This window comes from Carlito syrichta, unplaced genomic scaffold, assembly GCF_000164805.1.
Source record: "Carlito syrichta isolate Samal-C Ts95f unplaced genomic scaffold, Tarsius_syrichta-2.0.1 Scaffold65443, whole genome shotgun sequence".
Taxonomy (NCBI): domain Eukaryota; kingdom Metazoa; phylum Chordata; class Mammalia; order Primates; family Tarsiidae; genus Carlito; species Carlito syrichta.
This window is the reverse complement of record NW_007009539.1, coordinates 127961-147848: the sequence shown is the minus strand read 5'-3', so window position 1 is coordinate 147848 and position 19888 is coordinate 127961. Positions and strand designations below refer to the sequence as shown.

General features: G+C 38.2%; 1 protein-coding gene across 1 annotated transcript in view; it reads right to left on the bottom strand.

The window, feature by feature from the left end:
• ROS1 (ROS proto-oncogene 1, receptor tyrosine kinase) overlaps nt 1-19888 on the bottom strand; it is a gene marked incomplete at its 3' end in the record, with an annotated part of 84201 nt that overhangs the window by 62897 nt on the left and 1416 nt on the right. Inside the window, 5 exon segments of the mRNA XM_008051461.1 lie at nt 3076-3214; nt 3851-3999; nt 7415-7475; nt 13663-13722; nt 14873-14917. Coding sequence (XP_008049652.1) covers nt 3076-3214; nt 3851-3999; nt 7415-7475; nt 13663-13722; nt 14873-14917 — 454 coding nt within the window.

The following is a 19888-nucleotide window of genomic DNA, read 5'->3' as shown; positions in this document are numbered from 1 at the left end:
AACCCTACATGGCACGACCTCTGGCTGCTTATCAGATCCCGTCTCTTACTCTCCACCAGACTCACAGCACTCCATGCACTCTGGCTGTTCCTCAAAGATGGCCTGCTTATTGCCACTGCAGGCCCTCTGTCCTTGCTCTTCCCTCTTCCTGGAAAACTCATTCCCGGACATTTGCATGCCTTCTGTCTCAGGTCTTTCAAAGCTCTGCACACATGTCATTCTCAAAAAGGCATTCCCCAACCAACCCTCCATCCAAAAAAAAAGTCTCCTCCTCAGATGCTATTACTGTCTTTTATTTTTCTTCTTAGCACTCAGGAAATATAGTGAAACTACACTGTATTTCCTCTTTCCTCATGCTACATCTACCCATGAATTTTGTGTACCTATCCCTGCCTCTCACCCCACTCCATTCCTTTCCATTGAGAAGAGCGAGCCCTGCTTGGTAGCAGCAGCCATGGTGTCACAGTTCTCTGTGGGGTGGAGGTAATGATTCACGGGTCTGGAAAGAAGTGATTTGGTCTCCTTATACCTCCTCTCTTATAAAATTAACAAAAGGCAGTCATGTCTGCTCAACAAACTCAATGTTTCTCTTCAGTGTTTTGTTCTAAAATCTAAGCTGGTAGCAGGGAGTTGGCAGTTTCTTCCCTTTGTTCATGCTAAGCTACATTGTCTGACTTGGTCTTCATCAGAAATAATGACATTTCTACACCCATCTGCTCACCCTTTTGCTTTAACTTTCATAGATTCAGACCTCAGACCAGAAACAGGGATGCTACTGATTGGGTCCCCTCACAACCTAACAATACATTCACTTCATTTCTTCTCTAATTGTCTCCTCCAGCTGGAATGTACACACCATGACTTTTAGGACTTTATCATTGGTTCCTAGAACAATGTCTAGTGTAAGTGGGTGCTTTAAAAATATTTGTTGAGGCTGGGTGTAGTGGCTCACACCTATAATCCTAGCACTTTGGGAGACAGAGGTGACCTGAGCCCACGGGTTCAAGACAACATGGCGACAACTGGGCAACATGGCAAGACATCATCTCTACAACAAATAAAAAAAAGTAGCTGTGCATGATGGTGCATGCCTATAGTTCTAGCTACTTGGAAGGCTGAAGTGGAAAGATCACCTTAGCCCAGCAAATCAAGGCTACAGTGGCCGTGAGTGTGTCACTGCATTCCAGTCTGGGTGACAGAGTGGTGAGAACCTGATTAAATAATAATAATAATAATAATTTGTTGAATGAATGAAAAAAGTACCCAATCTTCCTTTACAATAAAAAAAAAAAAAAAACCAGGTGAATTTTTTCCACATGTTATTGTTACACAGCCAAAGTTTATAACGTAGGCAACAAAAGGACTAAAAATTATATCAAGAAATATATGAATAGACACTTCTCAGAAGACATACGAGTAGCCAACAGATACAAGAAAAAATGCTCAGCCTCACTAATCATCAAAGAAATTAAAGTTAAAACCACATTGAAATACCACTTAACTCCAGTCAGGATGGCCATCACCAATAACTCAAAAAACAGTAGATGCTGGAGAGGATGAGGGGAAAAGGAAACACTTTAACACTGTTGGTGGAAATGCAAACTAGTATAACCTCTATGGAAAATAGTGTGGTGATTTCTAAAAAAATCTGAAAATTGACCTTCCATACAACCCAGCAATTCCCCCTGAGAATATACCCAAAGGAACTCAAATCACTCTACAATAAAGATACCTGCACATGCCTGTCTATTGCAGCATTATTCACAATAGCAAAAACATGGAACCAACCATGCTGCCCATTGAAGTGGACTGGATAAAGAAAATGTGGTACATTTACATGATGGAGTATAATGCAGCCAAAAAGAAAAACGAAATTATGAACTTTGCAGCAACCTGAATGGAATTAGAGTCTATAATACTCAATGATTTATCACAGAAACAAAGATCTGAGTACCACATGTATTCACTCATAAGTGGACCTTGAACATTTATCATAATACCATAAGAAAGGGATTGGCAGTAGTGGGACACTGCCCAGTGGGGCAGGGGGGACACATGATATCAATAAGGGTACCTACACTTTACCTGTATGTTGATCCTGTATGTACCTAACCCTCATTTGTACCCCACATTTTAAAAATAAAATGAATATATATTAAAATTCAAAAATAATAAAAAATTATATCAAGAAATAAAAATATAATCCAAACACATCTTTCCACTCTACGACCACCCCTTGGCCTCTCTCACCTGGGTCATCACAATGGTCTCCTACCAGGCCTCCCTGCTTCCACCCATATCCCCACAGTTCACTCTCTGTAAACAGCCGGAGTGATCCTTTTAAGGTGTAAGGCAAGTCACAGCAGATCATGTAATTCCTCTGCTCAAAACCCTGCAGAGACTCTCCTTCCACTCTGAATAAAAGCCACAGTTCCTACCCAGATCTCCAAGATGGACTGTGATCTGGCCCCTACCACTTCTTTGACCCTGGCTGATCCTCCTCTGCTGCTTTCACTCTGCTCCAGCCACGCTGCTCCTCCTGGCTGCTCTTGCCTCAATGGGCTCCACATGGACCAGTCCTTTGCCTGGAATGCTAGATCTCAGACATCTGCTTTGAGGATTCTCTCACTTCCTTTAAGTCTTTGCTCAAACTTCACCCCACCAGCTCAGTGAGACTTACACTGACCACCTTATTTAACACTGTAATTGTCCTCTCCTTCCCTTTACTTCCTATTACCAATCCCTAAAGGACAAACTCTGCTCAAAACGTTCTTCTTTCCCTAGCACACAGCACCATCCCACTTACAGTGTACTCTTCTTATTTCTTATGTGTACTGCAAAGAGTATGCCTCTCCCACCAACATGTGCCCTTCACGGGAGCAGGGATCATTGCCTGTTTTGGTCACAGAGGTATTGTAAGCACCTTGAACACTACTGGCACATAGGTACTTAACTGTTGAATGGATCAACAATTGAATGGAGGGAATAGTTTTATTTCATGGTTTAAAATAAAAACAAACTGAAACAGAGCTTCAGATCGTGTCCTTCTTCGTGAGCAATGTGTGCACATCATACCTCCATAAGGATGAGTCCTGTAACTGGGACTTGGAGGGGAATAGAGCTGCAGTTGAGCTGTGAAGATCCAAACCACTCGGAAAATGTACTCAGTGAAGGGGTGCAAGGGCTTGACCACATACGAGAGCTTGGACACAGTCTAGATCAATGAAAGATCAATAATCATCATTTAAAGAATCACCACCATACACTGGGACTCAAGAGCACAGATGAATTTGTAGAAGACAGGTGGTCTTTTGGATATTGGGCCACCAGGGCCTGACAGACTCAAAATTAACTTCTTCTTCAAAATTGCAAAATGATGAACTCAATCATTTGTCATTTACCTCAAGGATTTACTTAAAATTTTCTATGTTAATACACTTTGTATCTCGGCACTATTTTTTTTTCTGAATTTTCTTATACTTCCCTAAAGGGTACAGTCCTGGATGACTCCCCTAGATAGAACATCTAAATTAGAACAACTCCCTGTGAGAATCTCCCTCCTGTCTTCCATTCTAGTTGGAATATTTTAGCTGAAATGGGCAGATAATGAGCAACAGGATGATGCTGTGCTGAAGGAATAGTGTATATGTCCAATATGATATTTTCTTATAAAATAGAGGGTTTAGCATTAGCTTGCTGCAGAGAATTAATCTAATCCAAACACTCATCTTACACTTGAATCTTTGCTAGGATGCCTGTGTGTATATATATAATTATATGCAGTAATTTACCACTTACTTTAATTGGTGGGGGGGAATCTGTGCTTAAGTACAAAGGCAGTCATTCATACCTTAGTATAAGTCCAGCTTCCCAGAAGTTGTGCATATTTCCACTGCACAATATATTTTACTCCAGAGATGTTGACCGGTTTCCATCGTAATGCCACACTATGGCTTCCAATGGAAGACACATAGGGTGCAGTGGGGAGGTCTGCATTTTCTGGGGAGAAAACAAGATTCCACTCACCATGCACTCCTGTCCATCAAAGCAGGAGAAATTGTGCCTGCGTCACCTTGGGCTCTCAGCATTCTCTTACTATAACTATATCTTGCCTGAACAACAAATAATGCACACATTCAATTGATTTATTTTTCAAAGTCAGTCTGGCAACACTTTTTCCCACAGAATTCACTGTTGTCTTTAAACAGTATTTTTGTTGTTGATGATGTTGTTGTTAACAGGTTGATGATAGAGTGTTCTGAGCTGTCCAGTTTTCTGACAATATTATTCCCTCACAGGTGAGGGGGCTAAACGCCAAGAGCATGTCTATGGCGTAACAGAATTATCCATTGTCCTGAGACATGTACCACAAGATAGTCTTGAAATTTTATACTATAATTCTACTCTGATTGTCCATGTTGTCAACAAATGATTTTTATATGTACAGAGTAATTTCATTTACTCCAAAAGATTCTATGTTCAGATTCTGTTTCACATTATAAAATATGTCATGCCTTCTAAACTTTAGAGACATTTCATATAATTGGAGGCACACATTTATGGTACTTCTTGCCAGGCACTGTGCTAGGAGCTATATTACAGAATGGGATGAACTCACTGGGATGAAATAATTTTACTTTCCTTTTTTCTCTTTCTACAAAATTGTAATAAATGTAATGCTTCAGCTTTCTTTTATAGAAACAAATCACTACTTTGGTTGAGAAAGCATGGTAAATTTGATAGGGAGTTTAAGATGGTTAACTACAAACTCCCAGATCCTCATTCTTTCTGGTTAAAAGTAAATGGACAGAATTCACATCACTACAGATACTGGATATGGACTAATTAAAGCTCATAGTCTGTAATCTAGAAAAATTAAAACCATTATCACCTGAAGATCTATTTCATGGAGAGACCTGACACAACCTTTCTCTGCTGATTCTCTTATTTGTAGTTCATTTTTGGCTTATACAACTGTATAATCAAAGCACAGCTCCATTTTATGGTGTGAGACTCTATTATGGTGTGAGACTCTGGATAGCAGGGATTTGTATGTACTGTGGTCACCTTGAAGAAGAGTCTGATGATGGAGCTGTCAGCAGAGTAAGGAAGAATAACCAGGAAGCATCAGAAATGGCATGGGGTGAGAAATGAGCAGAAGCAATCAGAGTTACCTAAGTACAAGTAAATGTAAATTTCATACCTAAGTATAGACACGTGTTTCAAAGCCATGGTGATACATATGTAAAAAAATAGAGGTAAAGTATTCTGAAGCATCGAGGCCAGAGTGAGCCAAATGAGAAAGAAAAGCTGGACTGAGCTACATCCTAGTTTCAATCCATGGCAGAGTGGGTAAGAAAAGGCTCAGCAGCCAGATAGCTGGGTTAGAATTCCAGTGATATCCCTTACTAGCTATGCAGCCCAAAGCATGTATTTAAATGTTGTGCCACAATTTTCTCACCTGTAGCATGAGGTTAATAATCATATTTACCCCTGAAGACAAAAGGAACTAATATCTATAAATTAATGAGGGTAATATCTGACTTACGAATAGCTAATAAAATACCTATTTTTATTTTAATATATTATTGCCTATTATAATTTTCCACCACATAGAAAGGGGCATGGAGGATATCTAAATCAAGTAATTAGCAGACCTATAGATAAATGGACCGGGTGCCAGATGTGTTAGGGACAAACAGGGGCTTAGGTGCATAAGTGAAAAGATTAACTATAACAGACTGCAGATATGTTCTGTAAGCACAAACGCCTTTATTTAGACTTGATATATTTCATGTGTTAGTAGTACATGGAATTTGATCCACAACCAACGAGAAATGAAAAATAAAGCATTGATTACACTTGTATTGAAACAAAATTGTATAATAAAATTGTTAGTATAATTTTAGAAAATAAGAAAAGGATTTAAACCAAAGATTCCGAACTTCCTCAGTTCTGCTGTCCTTAGATTGTCTATAATTTTTGTTATGGTTCCCTGGCCCAGAAGAATTACCTAACAGTTTCATTTTTTAAAGTATTATAATTTAATAAGTATGTGTGTTCTAACAACTTAGAACACATAAGTTGAAAGACAAATTTACATATTTATTTCATTTTAAATACAAACAACTGCATACTAATGAGATCTGTGTGCCTCTTGGGCACGACACAGCTTCTCAAATCTTGTAATCAGGCTGGACATCACTTTTCTCCCTCCTTATTCCGTCTTCAGTTTCTCATGGTAGTTGCTTATTATCACGGCAATTACAAAAAAAAAAAAAAGCACTGCAAATATATGGTAGCATGAAAAGAAATGTAGTACAATTTATTGTTTACACTGTGAACTGCCTCTAACCAGTAGATTTGGCAATGTCCAACACAACAGATGCCAACCATCCCTGAGTTTCCCTCAAGTGTTTAAAGTACCCCATGGTGCCCCATGAGGTTACTGTGATGATCTGGGGCACACCAGTGCACAGTTTGGAAACCACAGCAATACATTTTTCCACAGCTAACTCCCATGACAAAGAATAAAAAATATATATCACGAACTCTCCACAGAAATATCAAGAAGGGTCTTTTGCAGGACACTAAAGGGCAGAAGCAAATCAGGACAGCAAGGTTAGATCTTTCTTCCAATTTACATCAGCCACTGAGCAAGAAGTCAGACACAGAAACATCATATGGAAGTGTCAAGCATCTTCTGGTCTGGGAGGAGCTATCTATCTCTCAGTGGGAGCATACCCTAGGAAATTCTGGAAAAGATTTATGCTAACATCCAGGTTATGCCTTTTCAAAGTTTTGGCCTTTCAGGACTCACTAGAGAATTAACATTCTAGGGCAAAGCCACCTAGACACGTCCAACCTACTCTGAAATCAGGCAGATAGAAGTTTGATATACCCAAGTCCCCTACTTACTCAAAATCTAATACTGAGAAGCAGAGCTTTGATACATTTTATATATTCCTAGGGCCTTTTGGAAACCATGCACATAGTAGGCACTCTATTGAATAACTTAACTGAATAATAAAATGCACATTAAACAAAATATCCCTAATACTTTGAGTTCATTAAAATAGTGGCATTCCTTGATATCAAAGATCTTCTCAGAATGTACCTTCGTCTCTCCTTAAGATAAAAGTGATTGTACCTACTGAACATAAGGACAAAATCTAGTCCTAAACATCAGTCATGTGCCATGTTTCCTCTGCTTTGCTCTAAAAGGGACTTGCTGAATCTTTATCAGAATGGTCTCCACATTTGAAATTATTGCATTTTCTCTATAAACACATGTTTTTGGTCCTACTGAGATGTAGAAGTCTAGCTATTTTTAGAGTAATGTCATCATCTTTACATAATTACAAGTCCCTAAAGTGGTGTATACTATTTAACAATTGCTGTAGTGTCTTCTTACCTAGTACTTCCTCTTCATATGCACCTTCCGCACTGCTGCAGCCAATCTCACATGACTCTCGCTGTGGAAGATGGATAGCATGCCAGTCAGTGTGGCCTTGGCACTGGTTTTGCTGATAAGCTTCAACTACATTTTGATATCTGAATGCCTGATTACAGATTTATCTTTATGTCAACTATTTCAACTGTAATAAATTTCCTTAGAGGAGTGCTTCCCAAATTTTTTGGCCATGTTTCACAGCAAAAAATAATTTAATAAAACAACTCAGTTCACACTTTTCCCCATTGATAACTGTTTCATTGAGATATATTCATGTGCCATAAAACTCACCTACTTAAAGCATACAGTACAATAGTTCCTAGTATATTCACAGAGTTGTATAATAATCACCACAATCTAATTTTAGAACATTTTCACCATCCTAAAAAGCAACTCTGTACCTGTGCCGTGTTCTTACATGTCCAGTCCTATTCCATTCTATTCAATTTCCTTTTGTTTAATGTGACTTTTGATTCATAGAATTGATTTTATAATCCTCTAAAAGGTCACACCCCATAATGTGAAAAAACATTGAGCTCAACAGTACAACTACACGTTTGCCATTTTGGTTAAAGCTTTGATGAGCTGAAATTCCAAAATTCTAGCCTCAAATGAGGCTTAGGGACAATTTTGTATATCTTTGCCTTTCTTGGAAAATTAAAAGTTGTCTATAAAATTTCATAATAGCTGGACATTTTAATGGATGTCTTAATATCAATGCTGAATTTTACGATATGTGAAAACGAATAATGATTAACATTTTATCTCATTAACAGAAAGCAGAGTACACAGCTTGATGACTGAACACAAATTTCTTGTGACCCCAATTAGATGCATCAGCTTTGGCTGCAAAACACACACACATAGAAATACAGGAGGCTGAAGCAGGAAGACCATTTGAGCCCAAGAGTTCAAGGCTGCAGTGAGCTATGAGCACCACTGCATTCTAACCTGGGAGATAGAGGGAGACCTTATCTCAAAAAAAGGATAAAATATCTCATTAATAGTTTATATATTGATTACATATTGCCTTGATAATATTTGGAGTATATTGAATTAAATTAAATATATTATTAAAACTTAAAAAAAGAAAAGGCATACATTAAAACTACAACACAATCATAATAATGCCATCCTGCCCTCTTTCTATTCGTAAGTATAATTCTCATAATAGTGGAAACAACAGCATAATTAATACATTTGCCCTAAAAAGAAGGTTTGTACCTTGTAAATACTAACAATCCAGTGTTTGAACTATGCACTGACAGGAAGTGGGGCTTGATAAGCCCAGATTTGCTTAAAGATTAACTTAAGTACCTTAGTTTGGGCTCAGGCTTATTTAACTTAAAAGTTTAGGATATTTTTCATATTTTCTTTGCAAATTTTAGTGAAATGCATTCAACATATTTGTTAACTGCAGAGAATAAACAAACCAAGTGACAACAAAATTATTATATTACATGAGATTTTTTTTTCAAGAAAGAAAACTGAGGAAGAAAGGGTCATATTTGGAAATATAGATGATTTAGAAATGTCGCTATTCCTGACAACCAGGGGAAATTGTGGCCCTGGTTGGGTTGTTGTTTATTTTGGGGGGGGAAGTGTTAGGAAACACATATAATATATAATAAAAATCACATCTATCTAGGAGTTACAATGTTATCTCAAGTGGAGGCAAAACTACCAAGTTTTTCTGCTCTCTCTCTCTCTCTCTCTCTCTCTCTCTCTCTCCCCCCCTTATCCTCCTCCCCCATCTCTCCATCTCTCCACCCAAGGGAGGCAATTCACCATTGGACTTCAAATAAGGTTATCCAGTGTTTCTCAAGTTCAAATTGCCTAGAGAGAATCTAGAAGTGATTAGATCCAAGGAATTGACAGAATCTTAGCCCAAAACCCAGAATGGAACATTTATATGACATATGCCAGGTTACTGAGCTCCCATTTCCCCTGTAGAAGCCAAATTTACTCTTCTCAGGGGCCACACCAACCTGCGGCTTCTGTCCTCATCCACACTCTCATTTTTCCCATTGTAGTCAGACCATCTTTATTATCACTCTGGCTCCTCCCTTGGTTTCCCTGACTGGCACATGTGATGCCAGTGTCTTTTCTCACTTCTGTAACACAAGGAAGACATACCCACCAACCTCCATATGAATTGTGGCATTGTTTCCTTAAAATTTTTTTATTCATTTAATCATTCAATAATACTTGAACATTTGGACTTCGTTGTGCCAAGCACTGTTTTAGGCTCTAAGAATCTGGCAGTGAGCAAGAAAGGTAAGTTATCTGGCTTCGGGGAATTTGTACTCTCTTAGAAGAGGATAGACAACATCTGAATGACAAATTTTTAAAAAGTCCTGATAGTGAAAATTGCTAGGAAGAAAATAAAACAAATCAAAGGCACAGACATGAGTAAGCAGGCAGGAGACTGTCTTTATTGGAGGGATCAGGAAGAACTATGTGGAAGCGACCCTCAAGCCAAAACCAAGACCTCAGAAGAGGCTGGAATTGCAGATGTCTGAACAGGAGCAGAAGCAATGGCAGGAGGAAAGCTTTGAGGCAGGAATGGGCCTCTTATGCCAAGAAAAGGGCAAAGTCAGTGTGGCCAGCACAGAGAACTAGGGTTGGGGGTGCAAGATAAGTCAGAGTGGGAAGTAGCAGAACCAGTAGACCTTGGTAATTTGTAATTTTTTCCAAATTGCAATAGAAAGCCATAAAGAGGGCATTCAGAAACAATAAGTTCTATACCTGATCTTAGCCACAGACAGAGATCCAATGATAACATGTAATTTGTGTTTTAAATGATGAGATAAGCTATCTCACTTTTCCAAGTTCTATTTTGCTAAGTTATCACTTTCAAGACTATTCCCTCCAAGGAATGTGAATTACAAAAACTCCAAGCCTCCTAGATTGAACCATCAATGACTAAAGAGTGTGAGTTCCTAAAGGTATAGTCAACTGAGTTGAAATATCTTTCTATGTATCTATCCATACTACATGAATCCTTGTTCAGTTCTATTCCATTGGAAGTACATCATTTTAAGGTGTAAAATAGCAAGGTACAAAGACAAAAGAAAAGAATAATTATGTAAATTACAACACTGAGAGGAAAGATTTCTATTATATAAGCAGACTACTGGGTTGAACAGTAATTTCCAAGGAATCCTCACGTACCAAATCCAACCCTGGATGACTTCAGTGCCAGAGAGACTTTCTCTCAATTTTTCTGACGCTGCTACATTCCTTCTAGGGACTGTTCTTTGAGAGTAATTTTGCTTGAATCACATAAAAGCATTCTGAGATAGTTTTTTGTTTTGTTTTGTTTTTGCTTTCATCTCAATCAGGAGAGAATTTTGTCTATTTACATATGGGCAACTTTTCTCCTCGGCTTCATCTCTTTTTATTCAACTCCCACCTCCACCCACTCCCAAGGAAAACTGCTGAAGTGCAGAATAACCAACCACTATTGAGAAAGCATGTCAATTTGATGGGTTTTTTTTTTTGTTCTCTACTAAGAGGGAATTTTTCTGTACTAGTGGATGATAATTTATACTCCTTCTCCAGGTGGGATAAGATTGTTCTGCTCACAAGCTTCAAAGATATCTAAATAAAATACAACACATATTTTAATTTTTTTCTTTAGAGACAGGGTTTCACATGTTTCCCAGGCTGAACTCAAACTCCTGAGCTCAAGCAATCTTCTTGCCTCAGTCACCCAAGTAGCTGGAACTACAGGCGCACACCATCACACCCAACCAACATAGGATTTTAAACTGAAAAATAATGTTGCTTCTTCATACCATCTACTGTCAAATAACCTTATTCTGAGGGGATGAAGTCCATGACAGGTAAGCTCAGTTGAAGACTGGATAGGAGATGATCAAAATGTCAAGGTCTTTCTGAAGGAGAGGAGAAAATCAAGTGCAGCAGAGGCTAAGAGGACCACAGGGAGGCCCGGACAGGCCAACCAGAGGCTGTGTGAAATGTCACTTGTTATCAGAGCTGGTGGGAGTCATGGGATGTGTTTTAAAACACTGGCAAAGGACTTTGTTAAGTAAAAAAGAAAAATGCAATTAAAGGACTCTCTTTTAATGTGCTGTATTTACTGATAGAGCATTATACATTATGAGGAAGGAAAGGGAATCAGCAGATACATCCCTAGATGTGCACCTTCCTTCCTCCTCCCACCATCCTTAACTCACTCCCACCCTGCCCAGGCTCCAGGAATTACAGTCTTTCAAAGCAGATTAGAGTAACACATATGTATATATGTCAATGTATACACACACATATATGTGTATTTTATATATTATATATGCACAGACATATATAAAACAGCAAATATTTGTGCAAAAATGAAATTACACAGTCATTTTTATACCCAGGGTAATAACCCTTTCAGGAAGAATGCTTCTGTGTACTGAGAATACCTCAGGATTCTTCACTCTTATTTTAATCAACTTTTAAAGGCCAGAGGTAAAGACACATGGTTTGATGATATTGCTTTTGTGATTGCCAACTCACCTCACAAACTGTGCCATAGGTATCATTCTGTGTAGAAAAAAAATAAAACTACTTAAAATCCTGAGAGATATACATAATGTTAATTACACTTAGCTGTATACTTCTTCTAAATTAACTTCTTGCCCCACCATTGATAAACAAGCAACAAAAACAAAGCAATGGAGCTCAGAACTGGGCCATTTGTCCAGGCAGGCCACTAAATAATCAACTCTAAAAATTACATTGTTTGTATCACTTGGAAAATGGTAGCACATGATGTCTACTGGAAAATCACAGCCAACAAGAGATAATCTATGACGTTCTAGGTTAGAGAGAGAAGGGATGTTTGCAGATATACAAGGGATATACAACCAGAAATGAAAACCACCAACAGCAATGTCTAGCAAAGGCCAGCAGAGTCCTCTGCTCAGATTGACCCATCTAGCATCCACACAGCTTCCTGGCTAGCTGTCTGGCTGCAAATGGTACCTCGATTCATTCCCTAAACAAGTGTTGACCTAGCAGCTGCTCTGTATCCCGCACTGCTCAGTGCAAGAGATACAGAGAGTGTTCTGCCCTGATGAAGCTTACATGTTGGGTTAAAAGGTACTAAATGTGCAACTAGACAGATGATTGTTTGAGTGACAATTTGTAAAAAACATAATAACTGCTAATTCCAGATAGCATGTGCCCTACCCTTTGAGAACTTTCATTCTTTGAGGCACACAGTCACAAATGTGGGAGCAGGCAGAAGTCACCCGTGTATGGAGGTCTGCGAGAACATACTATAAAAGAAAAACTCTGAAGACCATATATAAGGAGAGGTCAATGTCTTTATTTAAATCTTGTGCTATAATCCAACTCATTAATAGAAAGTGACATTGGGATTCTCCCAACGTTACCAAAACTCTTACTAATTTAGCCTCTAACCTGAGCAACAACAACAAAAAAATCCCACTTTTAAATGACAAAAATCTTATCCATGAGATCAATGTGGTTACAGTGTGTTAGGCACTATCTTTCAGAAGGAGATTCTATGATTATGCACACTTATTGATGAGGAAAGTAAAGTACCAAAGGGTTAAATAAATACCTTAACAACGTTACACACTAACTGGCAAAGCCAGGTTAAGTGAAAACAAAAAGTATCTGGGGATGTATTTCTTACATAAAATGTAGGAAACTAGGTGTTTGTGACTTCTGAATTAAGTTGCTATAATGTTCCCTGCAAAGAAACTTGGAACATGGTCTAGGGTCCTGCTATTCAAAACATGCTCTGGGGACCACTAGCATGGCATTACCTGGGAGTTTGTTACAAAGGCAGAATCTCAGGCCACACCCAAAGCCTAATGAATGAGAATCTGCATTTGAATGAGATCCCAGATAATTGCTTATTAAAGTATGAGAAGTGCAGGTCTAGGAAATTTAACAAATTACCTAACATTCTACTAAAAGGCCTTTATAGTTTTGGAACGGTTGGACTTCCCTGGCAGCTCTGGGTTCTGTGATTTGCATTAACCTTCCTTGACCCCAAGTTGTATTACTAATGTTGATCTCTATTTATTTTCCATTACTATGACTATCATATTTTTCCTTTAGGGCCAAGCAAAGGAGCTGAAATCCAATGGAGACGCAAATAGAAATCCTCTTCAATAACTTTTCTCTGAAAGGAAGCATCAGTATCAAAATAGAAGCATAATACTTACACACTTCAAAGCACAGTTTTCTTGATTTACAGTGTTCCAAAAGTGACATCCCTGGATGCACTGTAAGAGACAATAACAGACAATGGTGAATGCTAAAGAAATGTGACTTTTTCTTGTTACCTGAAAGTGCAATATAGTAACAAAAAGTATCACCCTGTGTTTTAGAAATAGAAATCTACCAAGGGATCTGAAGCCTCCAAAGAATCAAGACCTATGGGATTCTAAGCAGAGCTGTTTACAGACAGGGGTTGGCATGGCTTACCACAAGGCAGCAGGGTTGCTGAGTAGAGATAAACTCGAGGTGGGTTGACCTAGAATTCAGAGAACGTCCAACCTTCAGGGAATACACTGTCCACTGTGTAACTGGCAAAGGTAAAGTCCAGGACAATGTGGCTTCAAGTATCCTAGGTGCATAGGGTATCCTCAAGTGACAGCAAAACTTACAAATGGGGACTCAACGAGACAGTAACATGTCAAAATCTGAATAGGTAGACAGCTTGGAAGTCTGCTGTCTACTAGTTGACTTTCACTCCATGACTGCCTTGAAAATATTCTCCCAAAGCTGCCTTGCCCGGCTATTGGATAGATTTGACACCTTCCTTCTTGATTGACTTGTTTGTGCCTGTGTCTGTGAGGGTCTTTCCTCCTACAGGCCATGGTAGCACGTGGATACCTTTCTCCTTCCTCTCAGTTCCTGCTCGGCCTCCTTTGCCATCTCTTTTTTCCTCTCTCCACCCTTGTTGTGTCTGTGTCCTTGCCTCAGATTTTTCTCTTCTCACTCCTTGAGTTCTTCTTGCATGTGCTTTTCTGCTACATCAGATTCAGATGACTGAGTATTGACAACTCCCTAACTTGTAACTGGAGCTGAGGCTCCTTCCTAAGCTACAAACCCAGATATACATGTGCTTATTAGATCATCCCTACTTCAGTACCTACAAGCACCTCATATTCAGCATGTAAAACAGTAAGCCACACAGCTCTGTGGTCAAAATCACATTAGACCTGTGCTGTTTCCTCTTCAATACACTTTATTTTAAATAAATTCTATAATTCAGACTTCTCAGTGCTTTTTATTGATTTTCTTGCAGCAAGGACAAATAAATGATATTTTACTCAGCAATTATTCTTATTGTTTAAAAAAAACTGACCATTATCTCTCTTTATCAATACAATCACTGTAAAATTCTTGACAGTGAAAGTGGTTACTCACCGGCTCACTCAGATTATAGGGTATGCCAATGTCAAACTGCCTGCCCTGAAATGAAGAAGGAGGTAGTAAACGCGAGATATCAATATTAGGTTCAGTGTAACCACATCTTTAAATTTAATTAATAAATACATAAATAAAAAATTTTTAAAGTTTCCTGGAATAGTGTTGCCTCCTCAGTGTCTTGTAACTGTAAAGTAAGGAGCCAAGTGTTTTAAAGGTAGTAAATCCATCATGATCAGACAAAATGTTGGTACGGTACAAATGACAGATGTAGGGCTGATCAGGCGCAGTACCGATAATCCCAGCACTTTGGAAGGCTGAGTTGGGACAACTGCTTGAGCCCAGGAGTTCAAGACTAGCCTATGAAACATAGTGAGGCCTTGTCTCTACAAAAAGTCAAAAAATTAATGTGGCACGGTGGCTCACATCTGTAGTCCCAGCTACTCAGGAGACTGAGGAGGAAGGATCACCTGAGCCGAGGAGGTTGAGGCTGAGGTGAGCCATGATCGTGCCACAGCACTGCAGCCTGGGCTACAAAGTGAGTCCCCAGCTCAAAACAAAAACACATTATAGATGTAATGTCTAAGAATTCTGCCAGTACTACAAAGAGGATGTGACTATCTGGAGTGGTTAGGACAAGAGAAGATACTCACACAGAATTAAATAAACTGGTGGCATTTGTCAATTAATCAAGTCAACTAAAGAATTGTGCTCAGATTTTTCTTTTTTCAAATGACTCATTAAGTGCCAAGGGAAAATAGAAATTCATATATTGTAACACATATGGTCACTGTTTATTTCTCACATATTCTCAAATGTTAAGCAATCATTTTTGTTCTGGGAAAAATAAAGAAATGAGAACTAAGGACAAAAATCTCTAAATTGCTCATCCTCTCCCTGGTCATTATTTGAGTAGAGTCCTTCATAGATAGGAGGGTCTACGGCACCTACAGCAGATGACATATTGGGCCTGTAGTGGCAAATACCCAAATCGTGTTGCCAGCTTTTTAGAGGGGAAAGTGGAGCATCCCATCACTGAGTTCACCCAGGGCTCTCTTCCTACCCATCCATTCTGCTCTTTAGCCCCAGCACCTAGAACAGTGCCTGATGGAAATAGGTGCTTGATAAAAGACAGGTATGCTAAAGGAGTAAACCCTGAACTCATTGTAGTCTCCCACATCTTTAAAATAAAATTGATAATAAATCAATAAAAGTGAGAGAGAAAGAACTTTATCTTTTAGCTTGATTTTGCAAACGAATGTGTAGTAGTGCTTTGTTTCCATTAATATTGTTGAAAATGAAGTTTGTGTTCCCCTTTATATGACTGAATCACAATCATGTAAAATCAGATGAAAAATCACAATTGAATTTTTTCCCATCCCTTCAAAAATGTATGTTAGCTCATAAAAGAAAAAGGAGGAATGCTAGGTAATTTTTGTGTTTCATTTTAAACAACTGGATGACAGCGATGTTTCCTGATGAGTATAAAGTTGCACTGTAATAATAATGAGGACTTCTGAAGGCACTACTCAAGATTCAATTTAACAGACTGAATGAAATGCCCATTAAGTGGTCTTGGGCAAAGTAGCTCCTGAGTCAGGCCTGTGAGTTTCTGATGAAGCAGATTTTGTCAACACTCTTTCTTAATCTCCATTAATTATCCATCCTCTTCTTCATAATTATCATAGCTAATATGTATTGAAATATTCTTATGTTCCAGGTACTCTTACAGGTGTTTTACACTAAGTCTTACTCAATCATCTCAACAACCCTATAAGGTAGATGCTATAATTAACCTCATTTTACAACTGGGACCCAGGGGTGTGTAGTAACTGCCTGAGTTAGGACTTGAAGGAGACAGGAAGATTCCTCCACAGTGTGTCCTCTTTTCTTTTTTTCCATTTTACTCTTTCATTTATTTAGTACCATACTATCATTTTTTTTTAATTTTAAGACACAGGGTACAATTCAGGATTAGGTATACAAGTGGTGATCATACAGGTAAAGTTTGGACCTCCCTTTAGTCCCCACTTTGTCTGGTTTGAGATCAGGTACACTTGTTGAAGTTGTTTCCCCCATACCCCCAACCCTGGCAGTATCCCACAACTGCCAATCCCTTTCTTATAGCTTGTCCTCTTAACCCATCCCCAGATGCCTCCCAGAGTCACATTTCTCACTTTGGACCTGAGGATCCCCACTGGTCTACCCTAGCTCCAACTGCTCCAGTTATCTGTTTCAAGACAAACTCAGTCCTACATCTTTTAGCTGAACACCTATCTCCTGGTGTAAGCTATTCTATTCTGCCTACCTCCGCTGGAATTAATCCCATTCTTCCTCCAACCCTGAGAAATGGAACAGGACAGAATGCTCTGCATTTTAATTCCACATATGATACTCGCTCCCAGTGTGATATTTTAAAAGTTACTGTGCTGTCTAACATTAGTGTTGATATCTGTGACATAAGTAGACTAATACTCAATTCATAAACTTCTGTGAGGATTCAATTAAATGTATTAATGATTATAGTACAGTGCAAGCACTTAGAAATGTATTGTGTGCCAAGTCACTACAAACAGGCTTTTGCATAAATATATTTGATTAGCTATGCAATAATCTCAGATACATTTCTTGATGTGTAGGATTAAAGATATATTTTCCCTTTTAATTTTGATAAGTATTAAACCCTCCTTTTCTAGAAATCTATCAATTTACCTCCCAACCAAGAGTTCATGAAAGTGTCAGCTTTCCCATATCTTTTCTGACTATAAATGTTTCATCTTTGCCAGTCTGATAGAGGAAAAGTTAATAATTTCTTTTTACTCTGCAATTCTGTGGTTGCTAGGAGGTTGAGTACCTATTACATGCTTTTAGTCATTTATATTTCTTCTTTTTTGAAGTGGCTGTTCATGTTCCAAATTTATTTTACATGCTTTCAGGTATATCAAGGTGGTAAAAAAACAAAACTTTATTTATCATATGCAAAAATTTTTTCACTTTTTGTCTTTGCTTTTATTGTATTTTGCTTATTATGATAACAGTTTAAGTTTCTAAGTAGTCAAGTTTATTGATAATAGCTTTTTAGGGAGCTGGAATTTTTAAGTCAGGCTTCTTAAGGCATTCTCACTTCAGGATTTTAGACACACTCACCTCTAATTTTTTCTAATATTTTTATGGGGTGAACTCTTGTTTTGTTTTGGTTTTGTTATTTGTCTGTATTTGTCACGCCTTTAATAAAATACTTCCTAGCCGGTTTCGGTGGCTCAGCCTGTAATCCCGCCCCTTTGGGAGGCTGAGGTGAGTGGATTGCCTGAGCCTGCGGGTTCGAGACCCGCCTGGGCAGCGAGACCTCATCTCTACAATAAAAAAAAAAGCCAGCCGGGTGTGGTAGCGCATGCCTGTAATTCCGGCTACTCGGAAGGCTGAGGCGGAAGGATCGCTGGAGCCCAGCAGGTCGAGGTTGCGGTGGCCGGAAGCGGCCACTGCCCTCCAGTCTGGGCGACCGAGTGAGACTCCAACTCAAAAAAAAAAAAAAAAATACTTTCTAACATTTATTTGAATCTGGTATTGATGTAAGAATTTATTTTTTATTCTAAATGGTTAGTGCCTCATTGGTTTGAATTGTCATCGTTATTGTATTCCAACTCCCTTCTGTACGTGTTTTTATTTCTGGATCATATTCCACTTTACTGGCCAGTCCATTCCTATACCAATATAATGTTAATTTCTGGATATTTTGTAGAGTTGTTGGATTGTGGTTTTGCTTCATTATCTTATTTTAATGTTATATACTGATTATGCAAGACAGGTATTGATGTTTGTACTTTATTTTTAAAAACAGTACAATCTTCCAAATCCTTCAGTTTCTAATGGTCTTTCCATTTATTTCTTTGTAATTTTAGATACAAGTTTTAAAAAATGTATTACCATCACCCTCTAATATTATGAAAAATATGACACATCATATTTGTAGTAAGTTTTAACTGTAAAGTAATAGAAATCTTTACACCCAAACATGTTGCAACTTCCTATAGGGCATTGATTAATTAATTACATAATTTACTTCTTTTATTTCTCAGTTGCATCCACCACAAAGCTAAATATACATAGAAAAGAAGTCTCAATATCAAGAAACACCCAGTAAAATCAAAGATTAACTTCACACAAGTGCCCATGTTTAAAAAACACACAGAAAATATAATAAACTCAGGCACTTTGCACATCTTCTCCCTGCTCCATAGCTACATTTAATTGTTCTCCCACCTCACCTTTGTCCTCCAGCCCTGTGTGGGAGGCCCAGGGAGGGAACATGTACCACATTCGATGGCCAAATTGGCAGACTGAGTCTCTTACAGTCACCACATATTAGCTGTGCATTTCCCTGTAGGTGGTGAACGGAAGGCAACTCAACAAAGAACAAACTGTCTATTCCTACTGCCAAACTCTGAAATCAAAGAGCCCACACAAAAAGATAAGAACAAAATAAAATTAAAGTAAAATGGAGACTTCAACACTGGAAACAACCAAAATCAATTTCAATAGTAGGGAAATTAACAAACAAATAATAATGGTCCATTCATATGACTGAATAAGATCCTATTTCCAAAAACTTTAGAGTATAGGGGAACACTCACAATATAATATAAAATGAAACAGCTGGGTCCACATTGTGTGTAAAATTGTATTACACACACACACATACACACACATACACCCACACACACACAAACACACGCACATTATATACCAGGGTGTCAAAAAAATGTATACACATTTTAAGCGATGTTAAGAAATGTTTACCCTAATCAGAAGTGTCTTGATGCCCTAATCAGAAGTGTCTTGAGCACCTCTTGTAATTGCAGAAATCAAATGTGACTTGTATGCATCTTACTATTACAATTTTAATAGTGTTTTTTCCTTTCTTAAAATGTGTATACATTTTTTTGGTACCCTCTGTATTTTATATATATATATATATATATATATATATATATATACACACACACACACAGACATATA